The 20,616-nt window shown below is 32.9% G+C and overlaps 2 protein-coding genes across 2 annotated transcripts; both read right to left on the minus strand.

Moving 5' to 3' along the window:
• Positions 1–2,373: 2,373 nt before the first annotated feature.
• LOC142627634 (pentatricopeptide repeat-containing protein At1g56690, mitochondrial-like) lies at positions 2,374–5,344 on the minus strand. Its single transcript, XM_075801512.1, has one exon. The coding sequence runs from the start codon at positions 5,110–5,112 to the stop codon at positions 3,001–3,003; it is 2,112 nt and encodes a 703-aa protein (XP_075657627.1). The 5' UTR covers positions 5,113–5,344; the 3' UTR covers positions 2,374–3,000.
• Positions 5,345–7,985: 2,641 nt separating this feature from the next.
• LOC142627264 (GDSL esterase/lipase At1g09390) lies at positions 7,986–13,015 on the minus strand. Its single transcript, XM_075801087.1, has 5 exons — positions 12,653–13,015; positions 10,572–10,760; positions 9,090–9,250; positions 8,715–8,979; positions 7,986–8,505 (listed from the first exon to the last, which is right to left on the minus strand). Exons 1-5 carry the CDS (start codon positions 12,915–12,917, stop codon positions 8,264–8,266), a joined length of 1,122 nt encoding a protein of 373 aa, XP_075657202.1. The 5' UTR covers positions 12,918–13,015; the 3' UTR covers positions 7,986–8,263.
• Between the last annotated feature and the right edge of the window lie 7,601 nt (positions 13,016–20,616).

Genomic DNA, 20,616 nt, shown 5'->3' on the forward strand with positions numbered 1-20,616 from the left:
CAATTCATCAGGTGTTGTGCAACTTTACATGTGAAATCCATCTTTTGAGACAGAAGCCTGCAGGAAGAAATCTCAAAAGCTAAGGTTGACGAGAACCAGTACAAGAATCAAATTAAAAGTTGTTTCACAAGTTTATGGTGAAAGATGTTTGACAGAAATGCACAATGGCAGACTCACACTTATTTTCCTGTCAACAGTGTAAAACATGTCAAGTGGCATTTATGCCCTTAACACACTGTGCAAACATGAATCAACATTGCCTAGAAGCCAACATGTGAGGAATTTAAACAGTCAAAACTCAGGTACAATTCATTAGGTGTTATACCTTAGGTTTCTCAATCAAATTTAAATACATGGCTGCATTGATCAATTCAGTATACACAATATTATCTTTTTAAAAATAATTAATTTTAATGCAGGCATGTATTTAAATTTAATTAGGGAACTTAATGTACAACACCTGAAGATTATACAGAAGAAGCACTAGTATGGATGCGGGTGGGTATAGTTACGATACGAATACAATATGGAAAATGGTGATACGAAAATTCTTGAAAAGCTAGGATATGATATGATGGGTATTAATTAAATGTAAAATATATTTGTATCCATATTTTTAAAATATTATTAAGCATATATCAATTTTATACCAATAATGAATAATAAAGTGAATCCATGGCTTTCAAATGATGTTTAGAATACAAACTAAGATCCAAAAGGGTAAATAAAAGATAGCTTAACATTGAAACCAATACATAAAAAATATAAATAAAAATATTCACAAGTTTGGGTTATCTTTGACTATTGGGAGGTTGGGTTACGACTCTCATACATATTGGCAATTTTTTAAAATTAATTAACAAAAAATGGGGATATGCATGCAAGAGTATCTTAGTGGTATTTGGTATGGATACGTATCGGATATGGGTACGTGAGCAAAACTGAAGGATTGTGCTTCCTATTTATACTTAAGTTTTACCCTTTACCAACTTAGTAGTATTCTTAAGTCTAAAAATAAATTTGTCAATGTATTTAAAATTTGACTCAATGTTGAGTTCAGTCCAAATTCAACCAAATAATTTTGATCAGGCTGTGAAAAGTGATAAGAACAACAAATTCGACAAAGTCAACTAGAAATTGAGTAATCAAAAACTGTCTTATTCATATAATATCTGGGAATTAAAGGATGTATAGAATTTGATTATGAGCATGATGAAGTGTCTCACCATCCTCTCTTGTAATTTTTTGTAATAACTTGTTTAGAAAATGTAAGATTCTTCTTCCCTGTGCATGGATCACATATCTAGTTTGTAGTGTTTGACATAACATTTGCACGAGCAAAGTTTCTGTTTTTTATTTTAGTTATCTATCTTTCATTAAAAGTATTTCTTTTGTCCTTTGTGTATTAATGTGAAATTATTTTGATATTTCAAGAAGATCCATCCCATAATGCAGGATGCACTTAAGACTTATGCCATCAGGCATGATATAGCCATTCACCATCTTTCAGCCAGTGGGGCAAAAACCATTTTATTTTTCAAGTAATACAACGTTTTTGAAGTGAGGAGATATATCATTTGCACGGTATGTGTACACAACACTCGATTGAATACAGCACCAATCATATGTTTTAGTGGTTTAACTTTCCTTGCAATAACAGCCTAACACATATTTGACCGAGTTATAAATCTTAAATATTAAATAAGTAGGCTATTTCTCTTGGAAAAACTTAACAATCCATATAGGAGTGGGCACACTTAGACATACACAAATGACACAAGAGCACAAACTTGGAAGATGGCTAGAGTGAAAGAGAGGTTTAACTGACATACATAAAACAAGTAATTCAGAAAATTAGGAATTTATAGCCACTTTATACCAAACATCTCTCACCATAATGGACAACAGAAAGATACTCTTTGTATTCTTGCAAGCACAACAACATCCTTTCTTATAAGTTAACAAGAAAAGGATTTCAATATCCCTTTTTTTTTTTTGATAAGTAAGAAAGATGTATATTTAGTGACATATTAACTAAGTTACTAAAATGGGAGAAATATAAGTTGAAACAAGCAAATGCAAAATCCATATTGGAAAGATCACCTCTTTTTGTATGATCTTCAACTCAACAGTGCCCCGTATTGCAATCACTTTTCCTTTTTTCTCAGGTCAAGTCTTACTACCTGGGACCAACCAACTCACTTTGTAATAATGTCATGAATTTGGGTACAAATCAAGGTAGCACCTGTAAAAATGACACAAGATGTTAGCAGCTTCACATAAAAATAAATAAATAAACATAAAAAAAAAAAATAATCAGAATAAAATGTCATTCTTCAAAAAATAATGTACCTAAAGCTGACGATGATATTCTTCCTAGCAAAACTTGTCCTGCGAAATTTGCTTGACATGATGCAGCGTATGAGATGGAGGATCTACCACCAAAAGTGATTTGCGATGGCTTCTCCACATGGTCATACTTCAGATACAAGTTGGAAAAGTTTCTCTCTTGGACCCATCATGACTTCATGAGTAGGCGTTTAGAATCTTGTTTTACTACAAAAAAAAGTGCTTTTTTAGATTGTAGAGCCTGCAAGTTAGCAATTGGAGGCCATTACTATGGACATTGTAGAAAAATGTCACGTGAAAAAGTCAGACTGATCAACCACAGGTCCCACCTAGGTCATCAATTACTCCATCTTAAAGATCAATATCTGGACCATCTAAATGTTTTTGCCTTCATTAGTCTCACTAGAGGATAAGCCATTATAAACAGAACTCCATGATTGATTTTCTGAGCACATTTCAGCTAAAATTCACAATTTAATATTTCCATCGTGCCAAAAAAAATAATAGAACACAATCTTAGTTTGCAATTGTCCAGCAATGTCAAGACTTTGCTTGAATATCTAATATAAGACTCAGGGAAGGTAAGTATGCATGACTGATGTCTCTAAATCAGTCAGTCCTTGGATCTAGTAAGAAACATTATATGCACAATCACCAATAGTCTTTGCAAGAACACAATCCATCCTTAAAATGATGAAATCTATTAGCATCCCTCAAAATGATATCCCTCCCTGTCACTTTTGCTATTAATTTGATTGCAGAATGACAGTCCCCACAAACCCGAAGATTCTTCATCACCCGAATGGGCACCCCTTCTGGCAACTTTAGGAGTCCATATGCTACAGCCAGTTTCTCACTATGATACCCCAACATATGCACCTTTTCTTCTTCATCCACATCATGCAGCACAAAGCTACCATCAGGGCAGTACCCAGCTTCTCTTAACAATCCACTTATTCTCTCCAACATTTTCATGATCAATTCCTGCTCAGGGTGGCCCATGCTATCTCCCCCTGTAAACATATGTACTTTCTTTTCCACCTCAATCCAACTACAGCCAGGTGACTTGCTCACACTTCTGCTTCTCATTTTTTTCCTCAAGACTGCAACATCACCCCATTTACCTTTGGATGCATAAATATTTGATAGCAAAGTGTAATGCCCAGAATTTTTGGGCTCAAGCTGTACAAGTTTCTTTGCTGCAACTTCAGCCAAATCCAGCTTCATGTGGGTTCTACATGCACCTAATAAAGCACCCCAAACAACAGCATCTGCCTCCACTGGCATACTCTCAATCAAATTCATTGCCTCATTTACCTGTCCTGCCCGTCCAAGTAGATCAACCATGCAAGCATAGTGTTCAGTTCTTTGCTCCACTTGATATTTGGAGTTCATTAACTCAAAAATTTCAAGCCCTTCTTTAACCTTCCCAGTGTAGCTGCATGCTGAAAGAACTCCAATAAAAGTGACATCGTCGGGCAAAATGTTCAAAGAACACATCTCATAGAAAACCTGCAAAGCTTCCTCACCTAAACCATGTTGAGCATACCCTGTAATAATAGAATTCCACATAACAATATCCTTTGGAGCAAACCTGTCAAACACCAACTTTGCCTTCACAAGGTTGCCACATTTAACATACATTGTGATCAATACTGAGGCAACATACACATCAAGATCATACTGGGATCTCACCAACTGGCCATGAACCTGTTTACCATGATCAAGACTTGCCAGGCTGGCACAAAGACCAAGAGCACTGATCAAAGAAGGGAAGTTAGGCCGAACTCCTTCTCTTTGCATTACAGCAAACAAATTAAGTGCTTCCAATTCAAATCCATTCTGTTCATAAACCTTTATCATTGCACTCCACGTCCCATCATCTTTCTCTCTCATTTGGTCAAACACCCACCTTGCTTTAGCTACCTCCCCATTCTGGCCAAGTCCAAGGATCATCGCATTGCAAGCAACAATTGACTTCACTGGCATTGCATCAAAAAGCTCCAAAGCCTCTTCTATCCGCTCACATTGAGTGTACCCCATCAGCATTGCTGTCCATGACACCTCATTTTTCTCTGGCATCACTTCAAAAAGCTTTCTAGCAACATCCACCCGCTGGTTATGCACATACCCAGAAATCATAGTAGTCCAAGTAATCACATTCCTTCGTGGCATCTCATCAAAAATCTCACGAGCTTCAGCCAACTGCCCTTCTTGACAAAACCCTCCAATCATACTAGTCCTTGCCACAACATCCTTCTCAGGCATCATATCAAAAATCCGACAAGCCTCATCAATACGACCCTCTTGTATTAGACCACCCAACATCACCGTCCACGACACAACATTCTTTTCAGGCATTTTCCAAAAGAGTGATTCAGCCTCCGAAACCATACCCTCTTTCACATATCCCCTAACCATCGCAGTCCATGAAACAACATTTCTTTCAGGCATCAAATCGAATACCTTTCTAGCTTCACTAACCATCCCATTCTTTATATACCCGGATATCAACCCATTCCAAGAAACAACACACCTCTCTGGCATTCTATCAAACAAAATCTTAGCTTCACGGGGCTGATAATTTTGGAAATACCCAGCAATAATTGAGTTCCAAGCAACAACGCTTTTCTCAGGCATTTTATCAAACACCTTCCGGGCATTCTCGATATGGCCGATACGAGCATACCTTGCAATCTGAGAAAGGGAGGAAATTGCAACACTTGTACAATATATCCTATATGGGTTTAACCTAAAATGCATTGTTTAACTAGAATCTGAATTCCCCAGATGAAAAAAGACACTAAATTTCAAAATTTTATTGGAAATTTTGCAGTTTCTTTAGGTACCCAGATATCAAATATGGCTAAAATTGTAAAACAGTGATAAAGTTAGGATTTTGGCTCAGAATTGTGAAGATTGAGACTGGGTTTTTTTCAACTATGCAAGAGCGCGGGAAACCCTTTTGAGGCCAAGTGAGGGTGACCTAACGCAATTTATACTAACTTTATGAAACTAATAAGTAGAAAGAACCGTCGTCGTTTTGGCAACCATTTATGTTTGTAAAAGCTATTAGTGACAGTGTAATGTTTTTATAGCAACGAATTTATAATAAATAAAAAAGGTTCCTTACCAAAAGAACTTTTGAAGCTTATATCAGTTTTTATTTTTATTTTTATTTTTATTTTTTTTCTTTTATAAGCTTCAATTTCATATAATTAAAAGCCTATATTAGTTGGAGTGAAACTTATATTCGGTGTTCTTTTAAAATAGATACGACACGATTCAGACACATGTTTAAAATTGAACACATATCTAAATTGTGTCGTATCCAGTGCAAAAACACACTAGATACAAACCAGTATCCATTAGTTGGTATATGTTGCCATAATAAATCTTAAAAAGCAATTGTGTTTATTTGAACTTTTTCTTTTTTTGCATCATTTTTTTTTAAGTGTCAAATTTTACTCTCCTTCTTTTCCTATTACTTTTTATCTTCTACTTGGATTCCCTTCCAATAATGTGAATGTGTTAAGGCTAATCCAAATGCACTAGTGTGAAGCAAGGATGATAGGTATTTAAATAGAATAGTGGTAAAGTATTGAGATTGACGTAGTTGTTTGTGAATAGTAGATTAACTAAAATAATAAAAGAGGAATTTTTTAGACCAAATTTGACTAAAAGTGCAATGAGTCTTATGTAAATGTCCTTATACTTTCAAAGCAAAAGTGAAAAAGAAAATTGCTAGTGTCGATCAAAAGAAAGAGTTAAAAAAATTTTAGAGTAATTCTTATCTGAAGTTTTTTGAATTTTATCTATTTATTGTGAAATGATTGTATAGAATTTGGCTATGGTTTGATCATTCTTCAAAATTACATATGGTTTTGGTCCAACATTGTATTGATGTATTGATGATTTTGGTCCAACGTTGTATTGATGGGTAACAGTATGCTTTGATAATGTCTTTTGACTTTCCTTCCTTAAAAGTCATACATTACTTGCCTTAACGAAGAAGACTTTCATTCCTTTGACTTTAATGTTGATTACAGTAGTTAGGAAAATACTGTTGATTAGGTGGAATAAATATCGATATACAACAAATTAAGGTTAACCAAGTAAATCTACTACTAGTGTAAATACTAGAGTAAAATCTAATGAAAAAGCTATCATCAATGGTTGAACCTACACACATTTAACTGCGAATTACAATAAACAATAGTTACTTTGATGCATTAAAGTAGTAGATAAATCACAAACTAGAACTAATCCCTATCCTAAGGATTTCAAAGAGTAATGAGTAGATATGTGAGTGATTCTGCGTCTGTTTTTTTAAGATGCAAACTTATTTATACTTGAGATCTTAACAGTTATTCTTGATTATTTTTGCTACATAATAAACTTACTGTTGAGTTAGCAGAAGCTCTGACACTAAATTGTTGAACAAAAGACTAAACAAGAGAGTTTTTATTAAGAACTTGACACTTTGAATTACAACACTTTATAAGCACTAATGCTATTACAAGACAAACACCAACTCTCTAGACACCTACACACACTTCACCTTACATACAACTTCACACCTCTCACTTGGTGCTTTATGACACTCACTTCACAACTCTAGGAGTCTCACACTCTCTACTTCACCTTACACTCTACTTCACTTCACTTCACTTCACACCTCACCACATCTATTTATATACTAAGTGTATGTTGGTTAGGGAACCAACTTGAAGCTTCTAGCATCTTCCTTTTTATTGGCATTAAACTAATGTCATTCTCTAACCTTCTAGACTATTCTATAAACATGTGGTTAAAATTCACTAATGCAAGGAAGCTTCTAGAGAGAATTCCGGAAAGAGAGCAAGAAAGAAATTTTCGGAATTAGAGAGCAATTTCTAGAGAGAGAGATTGTGTGAGAAGTTCTAGAAGTTTCTAGAGAACTCGAGAAAGAAGCAAATTGAGTGGAACTCTAGAAATTTCTAGAGACAAGAGAATTAGTGTTGATTTTTAACACTTACATTGTTCTTATAAATTATAAAACACTTGTTACTTACTTTGTTCTTATATAACACTTGTTAGATTGTGGCAATTCTTTCCATGCTATTTGGAGCGATTTTTGAAGTGGGTGGCAAACTCCCTTTTTGAAATTCCGTGACATACATCCTTACCAAAATCTTTAGTGATAATTTATCACTAACAGCAACATATTTAAAAAAAAAAAAAAAACATTTAAACAATCCTTAAATAATATTGTTTTGGTATCTGTTTAAATTATCGATTACATAACAAAATTCAATCAATCATTTCACAATGGATAAATAAGTTATTAAGAATTTCATGGTGAAATTATCTTACGAACTATTAAAAATCCTAACCTGTTAATGACAACCATAGTTTTTACTATTAATTTTGATAGCCTGTAAAATTAATTTTTCATTTAGTTTTCGTCAACTGTAAATGTAGGAATATCTCTTTCTTTAATTGTCTATGTAAAAACTAAGAACACTAACTTTTATGATAAATGTAGTAGGAGTATCTCTTTCTTTAATTGTCTACGTAAAAACTAAGGACACTTATCATTTATGATACGGCCATGTTTGGCTCTTTCCCATTTGTTATTTCAGAGCAAAAATATGTCTAGTTGTCTTGTCTCCTCAAATACTTAGCCAAATGAGCAATAACTCACAAATGGTTGAAAACTTCAGTTCCATTTTTATGCACTTCTTTATAAAAGGGCTGCATAAAGGAGGTGACTCTTTCATTTCCATTGACCTTTTTGCTTTGCATGTGTACAAGTTACAAAACCTCCTCATCTTAACAATATCTTCACTTCTACAAAGATCAATGTGGTTGTGGCAGCATTACAAGAAAAGAACAACATTTATGGAATTCAAGACTGGCATGCTAATGATCCTTAAATGGTCAACTGCGAACAAAAGAAATCGAATGTGGTACGTGGTGTAGAATAAGCTGTGGAAAGTACTTTCGAGGCTATGATGGTATTAGCGGCTTCAGTGTAATGGATCCCATCCCAGCTTATGAATTTAGATCCGTCATCACAGGCCTGAGAGCCAGGATTACCACAAGTCACCTTGATATTGTAATTGTATGGAGGACCTCCAAAGCCACAGCATGCCATCAGTGGACTTGAGAAACCTAGATAAATAATCGATGATCAAAGCTATGCACGAATAGAACATTGTCTAGTGATAATATCACTCGACTAATTTGGTTCATTCACTATTAATTCAACGCAATAATTTAGTTTATGTGAACATGGATCACATTAGTGTTCGAAGAGATATAACAAAACTACAAAAGCAATTGGTGAAGGAGAGAAAAAACTTGAGAAACAATAAGCTTACCATATTTGGTGGCATTGGCAATGAGATCATACTTGATGGAATATATATCTACATAGACAACTTTGGCGTCTTTGAGTTCGGACCTCATCTCTACGCATAAATGGCGTAGTCCTTCATTGAATACTCTTGCAGCAGAATTGTAAGATGAAATACAACCATATGGATCCAAATCCTTGTTTTGCACTAATGATAGTTTTTGGGGGAGACAACCAAATGGCCCCGTATTGTGAATCCAAAAGTTCCTGCCACCTTGATTATATAAGGTCTGCATTTGGTGCAACAGAAAAATATAAGTATTGATCAGGAAAACGTGTGTGATTCATGTGATATATTACTAAACAGAGTATAATTTTTGCAGGAGTGTATTGAACTCACATTAATCGCATTCTTGATTTGTGTAATGATTGATGGAATTCTTTTTATTACTTGCGCATAAGTTAGATTCTTGGAAAAGGAATTGGAGAGGTCATTTTGCCCAATATCAATCATGTAAAGTGCATTCCGGAACCCCTCATCGTTGATTGAATTTCCTGAACCTATATGTAACATCACTTTTACTTATAAACATGAATGTTGAATTATGAACTACATAGATACGTTTTCAATATTTAAAATGATATCAATCATGCAAAAATGAATTAGAAAACCTTGATGCCACACCTGCTTGACAGAAATGTGCTCAAGTCCTAGCCCTACTATTGCAATAATTATCTTATGCATTAGATATATGTATCTGTTAGAGATATATTAGACATATTAGCCCAGAAGAGGTGAGCTTGGGCCTATTACATTGGGCTAATATGTCTAATATCCATTGTTTTAAAAACCGGACCGGATTGGCCAGTCCGGCCGGTTCATCGAGAAAACCAGTGTAGTCCGGTCCGGTTAAAAGCAATAAAACCGGTCAAAAACCGGAAATTTTTAAAAAAAGCGATTTGATGTCCGGTTTGGTTTTTAAAACCATGAATATATCTCTAACGTGTGAAGGATGCATATATTCAATGCATGAGATACCTTCTCTTACTGTTGGTAAGCCTAATAAACAAGTAGGTCAATACATCTTAGTCCAGGAAATAACATATTAGAGTCTTAGACCACATAGTTTTGAAATGTGGCAAGAACAAAACACAAACCCTTTTCAATCCTAGTTTCTCCTATGTTTAAAATAGGGGTGCCACGGTTTTCCCCAATGCCTTCTATCTAATTCACTGAATGGTTACTTGTGGTTCTTTTTTTTTTTTTAATAGTGGTTACTTGTGATTCTAAGGAGCTAAAAACACCATATTTTACTACTCAGTCAAATTTCAAGGTTAACCGTCTGCATTTGACATTACATCTGTATCGATGTACCAAATTTAAATCTGAGGATGAAATGTATTTTATCAGACATGTTAGGTATATTTACGGGTTCTAGATGCAAGCCAATTATATTGTTGAAGTTATAATTGTGTTAGTGGTCCTAGTCCTAGTCCTAACTGTACTAGCACAATCAATTAGGACATCAGCAATATAAAGGGCATTGGGCCCTGAATCCGTGCATGTTTCTAAGAGTATCTTTAGATGAGCTTATTTTCATTAGTTTAGTTTGATTGAGAATTTTTAACCATGTAAAAGTACAGTAATACTAAAAAAACAATAAATTTGAAAAGTCATATATACGGTTCTTCTACAACCACATACTTTATCATAACTTAACAACACGTGCGACTGTGATTGATGAACCATTACTTTCACATGAACTCATCGTTCACTGTCGCACGTGTCAGGATTGTAGCGAAAGTTGTGTCCCTAAATTTCATCTTTATGTATAAAGCAAATAGAGAGACAAAGTGAATGCAAAGTAAAATGTGAAATTACCTGTAGTAACAAGTTCAAGGGTACGAGCCTTGTAATGAAGGAACTGCATGAGCTGGATGCTCAAAGAGAAAGGAACAAATTTAGGGAGGGTAGCGGACCCCGCTACAGCAAAGTTTGCCCCATTTGTGAACTTGGACCCACCTAAGGAGTCTAAATATGGGCTCACAAAACTTGTATTCAAACTCTGGCCTACACAAAAAAAAATAATAATAATAATAATTACTGATTACAGATCTACCACAAAATCTCAGATATTTTTTTATAACGTATAGTTTTTTTTTTTTTTTTTGGGGGGTTAAAATATATTGTATAGTTTACAACTTTGGATCTCATGCCCCTGACACCCTGTCAGTCCACTTGATGGGTCTAATAAGTAATAATGATTTAAGAAACAAGGAAAAAAAATGATTAAAGAAGAAGAAGAAGAAGATTCATATGGACACACGGCTGTCACCGTCGCCGACACAAATATGGTGACTATTATATAAAAAAAATTCTCTCCCATAAATATTTTTTTTTAACTATGATTAGATCACATGTTTTTTTATGCTTTTAAAATATATGTTAAATTTCAATCAAAGAATGTTGTCTATTATTTGATCAATAAACTTATTTTTTGTACATAATTATATACCGTAAAAACTTTTAAATTTAAATATCTGATTGGTGATATATCTATTGATTTTTTATTTTGTTTAAATTTTACAAGTATAGATAATATAACAATAATATACAATTCAATGGTCAAAAATTTAAAATTTATATCTAATAAAAAAAATATCTGAGGAGTACTGGAGAAAAACCTTTTTTTTTTTTTCCAAAATACAGACATTCGGTGATTATAATATAAGTTTTTTTTTTTTTTTTTTGAGAAAGGATTAAAATATAAGTTAGAACCTCTTTTTTTTTTTTTTACAATCATTTTATTCTTAGTTAAATTTAATTAGAGAACATCTTCCTACCCTTTGAAAAGACCAAAGTGCCCCGACCAATAATGCACATGCAGTTGATGAGAAAAGTTTAAAGCACGGACAGAAAGGAGTTTTCACTTTTCACACTCAAAGAGACAAGAAAAAGAGAAGAAATGTACAACCAAAAAGAGCATATCTCGTTTCTCAAAAAAAAAAAACATATCTCATCAGATAAAGACGTTATAGAACATAGAACCCGGACCCACACCTCTTCCAAAATAAAAAATTGAGGGCCCAAAATTCATTACAAATCTCTCTCTATCACGAGATTTACATCACACACTACAAAGTGGGCCCTTCACACCAAGCAGGTCCCACCAAAAATTGACCTTAATCTTCACAAATCACAAACCAGTGTTGTACCTTTTGACCTTAACAATCATTTCATTAGTTTCGTCTTGCCCGTGAAAATTATTTAGAAAAAAAGGTTGAGGTGGTTTTTAGTAAGTTAGTTTGGAATGAAATTTTTTTTAAAAATTTTTGAAATATAAATAGTTAAAAAAGTATATAAAATTGTATGTAATTTTATTTTAAATGTAGAAGTATAAGTTTGAGACGAGAAAACAAACGGAAACTTTCCTCTTTAATTTCTCTTGTCCTTCTTTTGAGAAATTTTAAAAAAAATATATTAAATTAGAGCAAAATTATTTTAAAATTTAATTGAATCAACTATTAATCCTATTTCACCTCTTGAAAGTTTTTACTTTTATTAAAAAATTATTGTCATTGAAAGTTTTCTCTCAATTTATTTATTTTTCACTAAATTCTATATGGACCACATCATCAATGATTGATTGTAAACCAATCACCTTCTAAAAAAAATTGTGAAAATTTTCCTAATAAAATTTGAAATTTATATATGTATAGAGAGTATATTTTTTTAATTTGAGAACACAACAAACAAAAAGCAGAACCAATTTTCAAGGTTTTTTTTTTTTTTTTTAGCTATAGAGTTTATAATTTATATAAACAAAAATAAAATAAAATAAAACACATCAGCACCAATATGGTTGATATAGTGCCACATGTAAGAAAATTCTAGATATTTATAAGAAGAAAAAAACAAAGGAATAAGTAAGAGTTGAGGTCAGGGTGGAGGGTCCCACTTACAGAGGAGGTCGATCAAGAGCCGTCCATCAGAGAAGCGACCGGTTGATCTGTTGAAGAAGATACGGCCATTGGGAGAGTTGATGGGGAAGCCGAGTCCGGCAGCGAGTCCACCCGTGTCCGAGTTGGAGTCACCAAAGTTGAAGATAACTGGGGGTCTCTTACTGCACTGACAGTGAACTGTGTGTGGAAATGAAAGCAGCAGAAGGCAGAGCAATGGAACTAGAAGGAAGAAGAAGAAGAAGTGGGAAAGGAAGTGAGAGTGCATTGTTGGAATGTGAAAAGTGAGAGAGTGAGAGTGAGAGTGAGAGTGAGGTTTTGGTTCACTTTTTGTTAGTTTCTTTAATGGGTTGGTCTTGTTTTTTGAGATTGTTGGACCCTTCTTAATATATGTTAATATATGTACGGATGTTTGGTCGGTGGGTAGAGGTGAATAAAGGAGAGAGATGGGTCACAATAAAGGTTTCCATGAACTTTTGTAAAAGAATAACGTTAGATGAATCAAAATTAAGTGGTGTTTGCAATGTTGTTTGTATTTATTAGAAATATACGTAGGTGAAAAAGTATGTGAAAAAATAGATAGTATTATTTGAAAACTAAAAATTATTGTTCAAAATCACATACCAATTAGTCTCTAAGTTATCAAAAATGTTACGTACTTATAATTACTTTAGAAAATTGAAGTTATTTGTGTTTTATTTTATGTAAATGTTAATGTCACGTATCAAGATTCATTTAAAAACTAATTATAAACTAGTCAATTAGAGTTTCTTAATTGTTTGTCTTCTAATAAGTGGTATTAATGAACATGGTGGCGAAGATAGTACGGTGTTTAGGGGTTTTAGTCGCAAATTGAATGGGGACAGAGCAAGTCTAAAGGCATGCATAAACGATCTTAAAAAAAGCCCAACAAAGGATGGGAAGAGTATTATTTTACTATTTTCAAATGTTTGGAGGACAGCAAAAATCATTGTGTTTTATTTTAGGTAAATGTCAATGTCACATACCAAGATTCATTTAAAAACTAATAATAAACTCTTCAATTGGAGCCTCTTAAATGTCTTATCTCTCCTAACAAGTGGTATTAAAGTACATGGTGGTGATGCAAACCTCAATCGACACGCTTTGAGACCCAACAAAAATATTGGAATATTTAAACCAGGAAAGCTAAAAATCAGATTTATGATAGAAACTCTGACCCAACGTTTATAATTGAAACGCGAACTAAAGGTATAAGTTGACCTTGACCCAATGATTATAAAAAATCACGAACCAAATGTATAAAGTTTGAACGTCACAAGGAAGAATCCTTGATAAGTTCACAGTTCTTGAAGAACCAAAAGAGAGCAAAGCCTCACATTTTCTGATTTTTATTCAATAATATTCTGAAAAACGTTTACAGACTTCAGAGCCTATTTAAGGGCTCCATAAAACTTGACAGACAAGAAAATATATTCTAAAATAACTCCTAATTGATACCTTACCATACCAGGAATCAAATTTGACCTAAAAAGCATTAAATGCACCTAAAAACAAGGAAAATACCTAAAAAACGTACTAAATAATAAAACCCTAAATAAAAGTTGATTTGGTCTGAAATTAGCAGATTCAAAATAGGAAGAAATTTGCCTTAACAGCTATAGAGCTGGAAAGTCAATCAGCCATTAATTCACGCCATAAATCACTCCTAATTAAGCCATATCAGCCCTAAATAGCTTGAATTAAATTTATTACGCTTTCATCCTCCTTTGGGCCAAGCTTGGAATGTCCTGCGTTAGAATCAACCCAAATCTCTTGAATCAGCCCATTAAGTGCTTCTTTGATCTTCTTGGATCTTGCTCTTGTAATAGGCCCAACTGAAACATGCAATGGATCCTTGAATGCTTGTTGATTCTCATCAGGTAGTATGCTTAAGATAGTAAGGTGTTTAAGGTCTCTTTCAAAATTGGAATGAGGATAGAGCAAACCTAAAAACCTGCACTAATAATCTTTAAAAAAGCCCAACAAAGGATGGAAGGAATATTATCTTACTATTTCCAAATGTTTGGATGATTGCAAAAGTGAGCATCATGGCCACAGAGACCAAGTTATTATTATCATCATCTTTACTTCAGCTTTGGTATTAACATCCATCTTTGTAATTAAAAATAAGAAGTTAAGGGGACAAAATCTTTCACAAATGTTGACATGAGTTATTTTGGTTGGTGTATAATAATAAAAAAACCAATTTATAACTCATGTAAGTGCACAGGTACAATTAAGAATAACCTTAATTATACACACACATCTATATATAAGCCATTTATACCTACCAAGTAAGAGGTTGTAAATTATCCCCAAAAAAAAAAAAATAGTAAGAAATTGTAAACAGCCATAACATTGAGATAGTATTATCTTCCATTTAAATCATTCAATTTCCTCCAATTTCTATTTAGATGTGAAAAACATTACATTTATTTAATTTTATGTTATTCAATTGGATTCTATGTTTACACTTGAATAAAAATTTGGCGAAAATAGAGAAGGTAATAGGAGGGGTTCCTTTTCTGAAAGTATTACATAGAATCATGATAAATTCAAATTGATTCTTTTATAATTTCTAAGTTTAGACATTAAAGTTTGCATGTAAGTATAATTGGCACAAAATTATAGTTTAATTAGAATGGTGTTTGACATCAAAACAGTGCAATTAGAAAGACACTTGTAACAAAATTGGAGGGTGATCAGAATTTAATTTGTATTATTGATTAAACTTGCACTTTTGATAAGTATAATCGGATTTCAACTTATACCGTTCACTCCATAATGATTGTTTTTATTATTAAACTAAGATTACCTCAATAAGTTTTTGATGTAAGTAGGGTATGAACCTCGAATTTCTTATTTCACTTTAATATATTAGATATGATGTAAGTGGTAAATCTATGTGAAAGTAATATTAATCAATTTATAATTTACCACCTTAGAAAGTTATGAAAAATATTGCATTTCCGTCGATTCAAAAATTATTTTATGTAATAGTCAAATGCAATAAAACTTATACATGTTGGTTCATCTATGATGTATAACACATGAAAATATACTTTTCCTAAAAAATGAAAATATACTTGTCACCTAACACATCACTTCCATCCAGATCATTGTAAAAGACTTAGAGCAAATAATACTTGAAATTATAATCTATAGTTCCTTTTTTTTTTTTTTTTGACAAACTATGATCTAAAGTACTTAGGGATCCTAGTGCAAGCTATAAGAATACAAAATATGCATGATGTGGGATTAATTGGGATCTTATCCTATATGAGATATATCGCAATAGGATTAAATTGTATAAGGATTCCTTGTAAAATCTCATATTTTCACATCAATCTTTAATATTTTGAATAGAAAAAAGAATATATTTGATAACTATTTTTTCCCCAATTTTTGTTGTTCTTAAAAACTTTTTCTATTTTATATAGAAGAAAATTTGTTTGGTAACCCAAAACAAATAATTCTTTTTTTTCAAATCTCAAAATACAATTATATGTGAAACTAATTACTTTTCAAATCTCAAAACAAAACAAAAAATTTGTTTTTATTTAACCCTATGGTTCAACTAATAAACCAATAACCTGACTTATTGATCAGGTTAGCATTGAATTTGGGTTTAATAACTATGGATAAATATAAAAAATAAATGAATGAAAAAGAAAGAAAATAAATTAAGATGAAATACAATGGAATATAAAAAAAAAAATTGAAATATTTCGTTTTTGTAAATTGTTTGTGAGTATATAAAAGGACAAAAAAGCTTACAATTTTATAATTACACATTTCTTTCGTTTGTTTGCCTTTTTATTAGATGAGGGTAATGAAGAGAATTATCAAATAAGTTTAGGGAGAGTATTCTTTTGTTAAATCAAATTGTTGGCCTAGCCTTTTATTATTATTATTATTATGGTAATAAAAAAACGGTTAGAAGAGGGTGACCAGTGTAATTTTTCTACTTCGGCGTAATTATAGTAGCCCATAATTACTCTTGAGCCAATACCATATTTTGATGAAATATAAAGAACACCAATACGATACTAACGGGAAGCAATTCAAACCCAAAACATTCTGCATAGCAGAATCTTTTTGGCCCAATGCCACAGCCACTAGGCCACCAATCACGTTGGTGCTTTTTTATTATTGGTGCATTACAAAAGTAGTTAATTTCACTCGTAATTAAATCGACGTGAAAATGATGCTAGCTAGCAAATTGTGAATAAACGTTTAATTCCTAAACATTGCTCATTCTCGTTTCCACTCGCGCTTTCAAGCAAAAAAACGTGAAGGTTGCTGTTTCATTGGCCTTTTCATCTCTTTTGAAGAGAAAATTAAACGGGAAAGTGAAACTGATTATTTCCCTTCCATTTCATTTTCTGCTGTGCTAAACATACCGTTAAAGTTTCTATTTTTTACTTATTAGTTTTATTTTTCTTATGGGTACCGTTAAAGTTTCCATTAGAAGCAGGATTTGGGGTAATGATGAAAAGACTTCCAAACTTTACTACACTTTGATAACACGAGTACTAGCATGTTGCACTGGGCCAACCAGCTTAAAAGGTTCATTCACATTATTCACATTGCTGTGCATTACTTAGTGATGATGGGCCAGGCATACAAGTTGGCCGTTGGCCGTGCTTTAACGGCTCGTTTTTTGTAATTACCCAGTATGTGTGAGACAGAAAGATTATTGTAATTATACTTATTCAGAAGATTAGGTAAGTGTTCTAAGAATCCTGGACATTCGTATCAAGAAAAAAGGACAAAAAAAGAAGAAGTTTTTAGTTGCTTACACTAAGACTGCATTGATGTGTTACCATTAGTAATTTTTACCTGTGTTTTCAATCACAATGTTATTTAGCCAACTTTCTTGCATGGCCAATCAACTACAATTAATGTTAAATGCAAATTTTATATGATGCAGTGGTCTAATACATAAGTCCTCTGATGATTTCATAGAGTTATGTTTAGGCATGCTCTAATACTTTATGTTTGGCATATATGATAATTACATAATATTTCAAAGTATACTTTCAGATACTCTTGTTTGTCAAAAAAATACTAGCCTGAAAAAATTACTGGTTATAAGCTTGGAGACCTTTTTGGGGGTTTTTTTTTTTCCTACAAAAAATAACAAACAAAAAAACAAAGATAATAATTACTTAATTAGTAGATAGCAGGGCATAGCAGAGTCAGTGTTGCAACTGCATACTTTAACAAAAACACAATGGTAGGTTAGTTACAAAGTGAGTTCTAGTTTAATTTGTTGGTTGGCAAGATATATTCCTTAGGGAAGGATAAGTGACAATATACGTTTAGGAATATAATCAATTATTGTCCACTTATATATTTTAAGTAAACTTGTCTATTCCATGTACATCAATCAAGTATTCAAATCCTATGAAGGGAATTATTTATTATACTCTAAAGTAATACTAGTTCCACTAAGAAGAGATAAATAAATATACAAATCATATATATAGAGAAAAGAGCCTATTTTGTGTACGAATTGATACGCTCCACTTAAAATGAATCAATTTCACATTTTAGGTTAAATATTACAAATCTAACAATATATGGATATATTGCCACGTCATGTAACCGTTTGTATACTATTAGATTCCAAAAAAAGAAAAAAAATCGTAATCATGAAATAGACTTCATTTAAAGCGTCCATTTAAGGTGAAATGGGGAGGAATTGTTCCGTTTCAGTATATCCTAAAATAATACTACTTTTGAGAACAAATCAATGGTGAATTACAAGAACCACTCTTGAGGTTTAAGGAATGACAAACCATCGCAAAACTTAATGGAAATGACACTCCCCTCGTTTGAAGGAAATCAACATATTAGTTATTCTCCTTCCATTAATGATAGTAGCAGAATATTTCAAAATTTGAAAGGTTGGTGATGTGTGGGGTACTGTAAGAATTGTAGAAGGAAAAGGAGAATTATCAAAGGTAGCAACAACAACGACAAAAAAGTTTATTATGGTTTTGATGTTACACCAATCAAATTAATTATGTTTATTAGTTCCTTGTAATAAAATTTATGGCACATTCTTTTAACACATTTTCCATTTTTAAAAAGGGAAAGTGAGTTAATATTAAAGAAGTTTTTGTCCCACCTAAGTAATGCTTTCATTAACAACTACGCATCCTTAGTATGATGGTCAAGTTCTTGTGTTGTGGTGGTGGTGTTGGTGGTGGTGGTGGTGGTGAGGGAGGGCAGGGGAAGGGTCTGGATTCAAATTTTCAAAAGTGAGTTCTGCACACATATATAATTAAATTATATTGGAGTAGGATTTTTGTCTCTGATAAAAAAAAAATGTTTTCATTAAAGAAGGGAGAGAAAAAGAAAAGGAGCACATCAAAGGGTTAGCCTCCATCTCTATCTAAAGGGCAAAAAACAAAAATCCGGAACGAATATGATGGAAACCGCTCCCTAGATATTATAAAATAAAGAGCTCATATAGCAATATTATTGGTGACAAAATTAGCTTCTTTAAACATGCGATTTACAAACCAACTAGAGAAAGATCAGAAAATAATTCTCGCTTCTTCAATTAGGTGCTCTATAGACTGATTTGGCAAAGATGAGTGGTTCCATAATGGGGGGATCACATTCATAACATCTCCTTCACAAATCAAAAAATGGTATCCCATTTTAATTGTCGCATGGGTTTCAACTCTCGAAGGGTTTCAGCTGGCTTTGTTTTTCTATCATTAGTGTCTACACAAAAATAACTTCACTTTTATGATTTCAACCAATTGCTGAAAAGGAGAGAGGTTTGAGTTGCGGGGCTAGCAACATAGTATTATATTTTTTTTCTAATAATTTTAAAAACAATCGTGTCGAAATTGATCTTGACATACAATGGATTTGGGTCTAGAACTTTGCTTTGTTGTTGCTTCATGAGTTTGTTTCTTGTCATTCATATCAGGTTTTGCAAAAATAGAAGAATGCGAATTCCTCGCCTCTTCTTTTAGAATTCTTAACTTCTCTTTTGGTCCTATGACTAGCTTGATCCACCCAAAATTGGTAGAAATATTAATTCCCCTAAATCTCACCAGCTAATGAGAATAAACCCATAGGATTTTTGTAGGTGAACATATTGTGGGCAGATGCTCTAGAGTGTCCTTCCTTGCATCACATAAAATACATTCCTCTTCTAAGTTAATTATTTTTCCTATAACTGACCTTGTTCGTATGATTTCTTGAATTTTTAGCTTCCATAATTGCTTTCTTTCCTTTTCTTCGATTGGGTTTCTATTTATCATTATTTTGCAATTCTTGGGTCATCTATATGCGAATTTTCTTAAGAACTTTCATGTTGAGCGAGTAACCTAGAATACTTTATCTACCCTTAGCAGGGGATAAATTAGAAGAATTGTCCTTGCTTACCCCATTTTAAAATATCTCAAACTCCTGCAAGGATCTTACGATATTATTTCTAAGACTCAATTAAGGTTGTTTGGTCCGACACTTTTTCATTTTGAATTTTTTTTTTTTACAAGCAAGATGTTTAGATCTCTTCAAATATCTGATTATTTCCTATTTTGATTTGAATTCCTCTTAAGTTAGGGACTCACGAGTCATTTTAGGTGTCATTCACTTGTCAAAATTGAATTCCACACCCAAGATACATATAGTGAGTGTTTGGATTGAGCGTTTCCGCGTTTGCGTTTAGTCCAGACGCGTTTTGCTCTTTTTTTCTTTTTTTTTTTCCCCAGCCGCACTTGTTGACTGTCCTGCGTTTCTCCTCTTTTTTTTTTTTTTCCTGCAGCAGCACGCTTTTCAGGGACAAACGGCTACTGTTCATGAACAGTAGCCGTATATATATGAATTTTCAGCTGCTTTCTGCCGTGAACAGTGCATTCGTGTACTGTTCACGGATCCACAAATTTTATTTTCAGTTATTTTTTTTATTAAAAATG

Source organism: Castanea sativa, chromosome 3, assembly GCF_040712315.1.
Source record: "Castanea sativa cultivar Marrone di Chiusa Pesio chromosome 3, ASM4071231v1".
In the NCBI taxonomy this organism is placed as follows: Eukaryota; Viridiplantae; Streptophyta; class Magnoliopsida; order Fagales; family Fagaceae; genus Castanea; species Castanea sativa.

Excerpts from the sequence above, each read along its gene's own strand:
- LOC142627634 (XM_075801512.1), bottom strand. The coding sequence starts at position 5,112 with ATGCATTTTAGGTTAAACCCATATAGGATATATTGTACAAGTGTTGCA.
- LOC142627264 (XM_075801087.1), bottom strand. The coding sequence starts at position 12,917 with ATGCACTCTCACTTCCTTTCCCACTTCTTCTTCTTCTTCCTTCTAGTT. Across the intron at positions 10,761-12,652 it reads GCTCTTGATCGACCTCCTCT|GCCAGAGTTTGAATACAAGT; the intron begins GTAAGTGGGACC and ends TTTTTTGTGTAG. Across the intron at positions 9,251-10,571 it reads CCTTGAACTTGTTACTACAG|GTTCAGGAAATTCAATCAAC; the intron begins GTAATTTCACAT and ends TGTTACATATAG.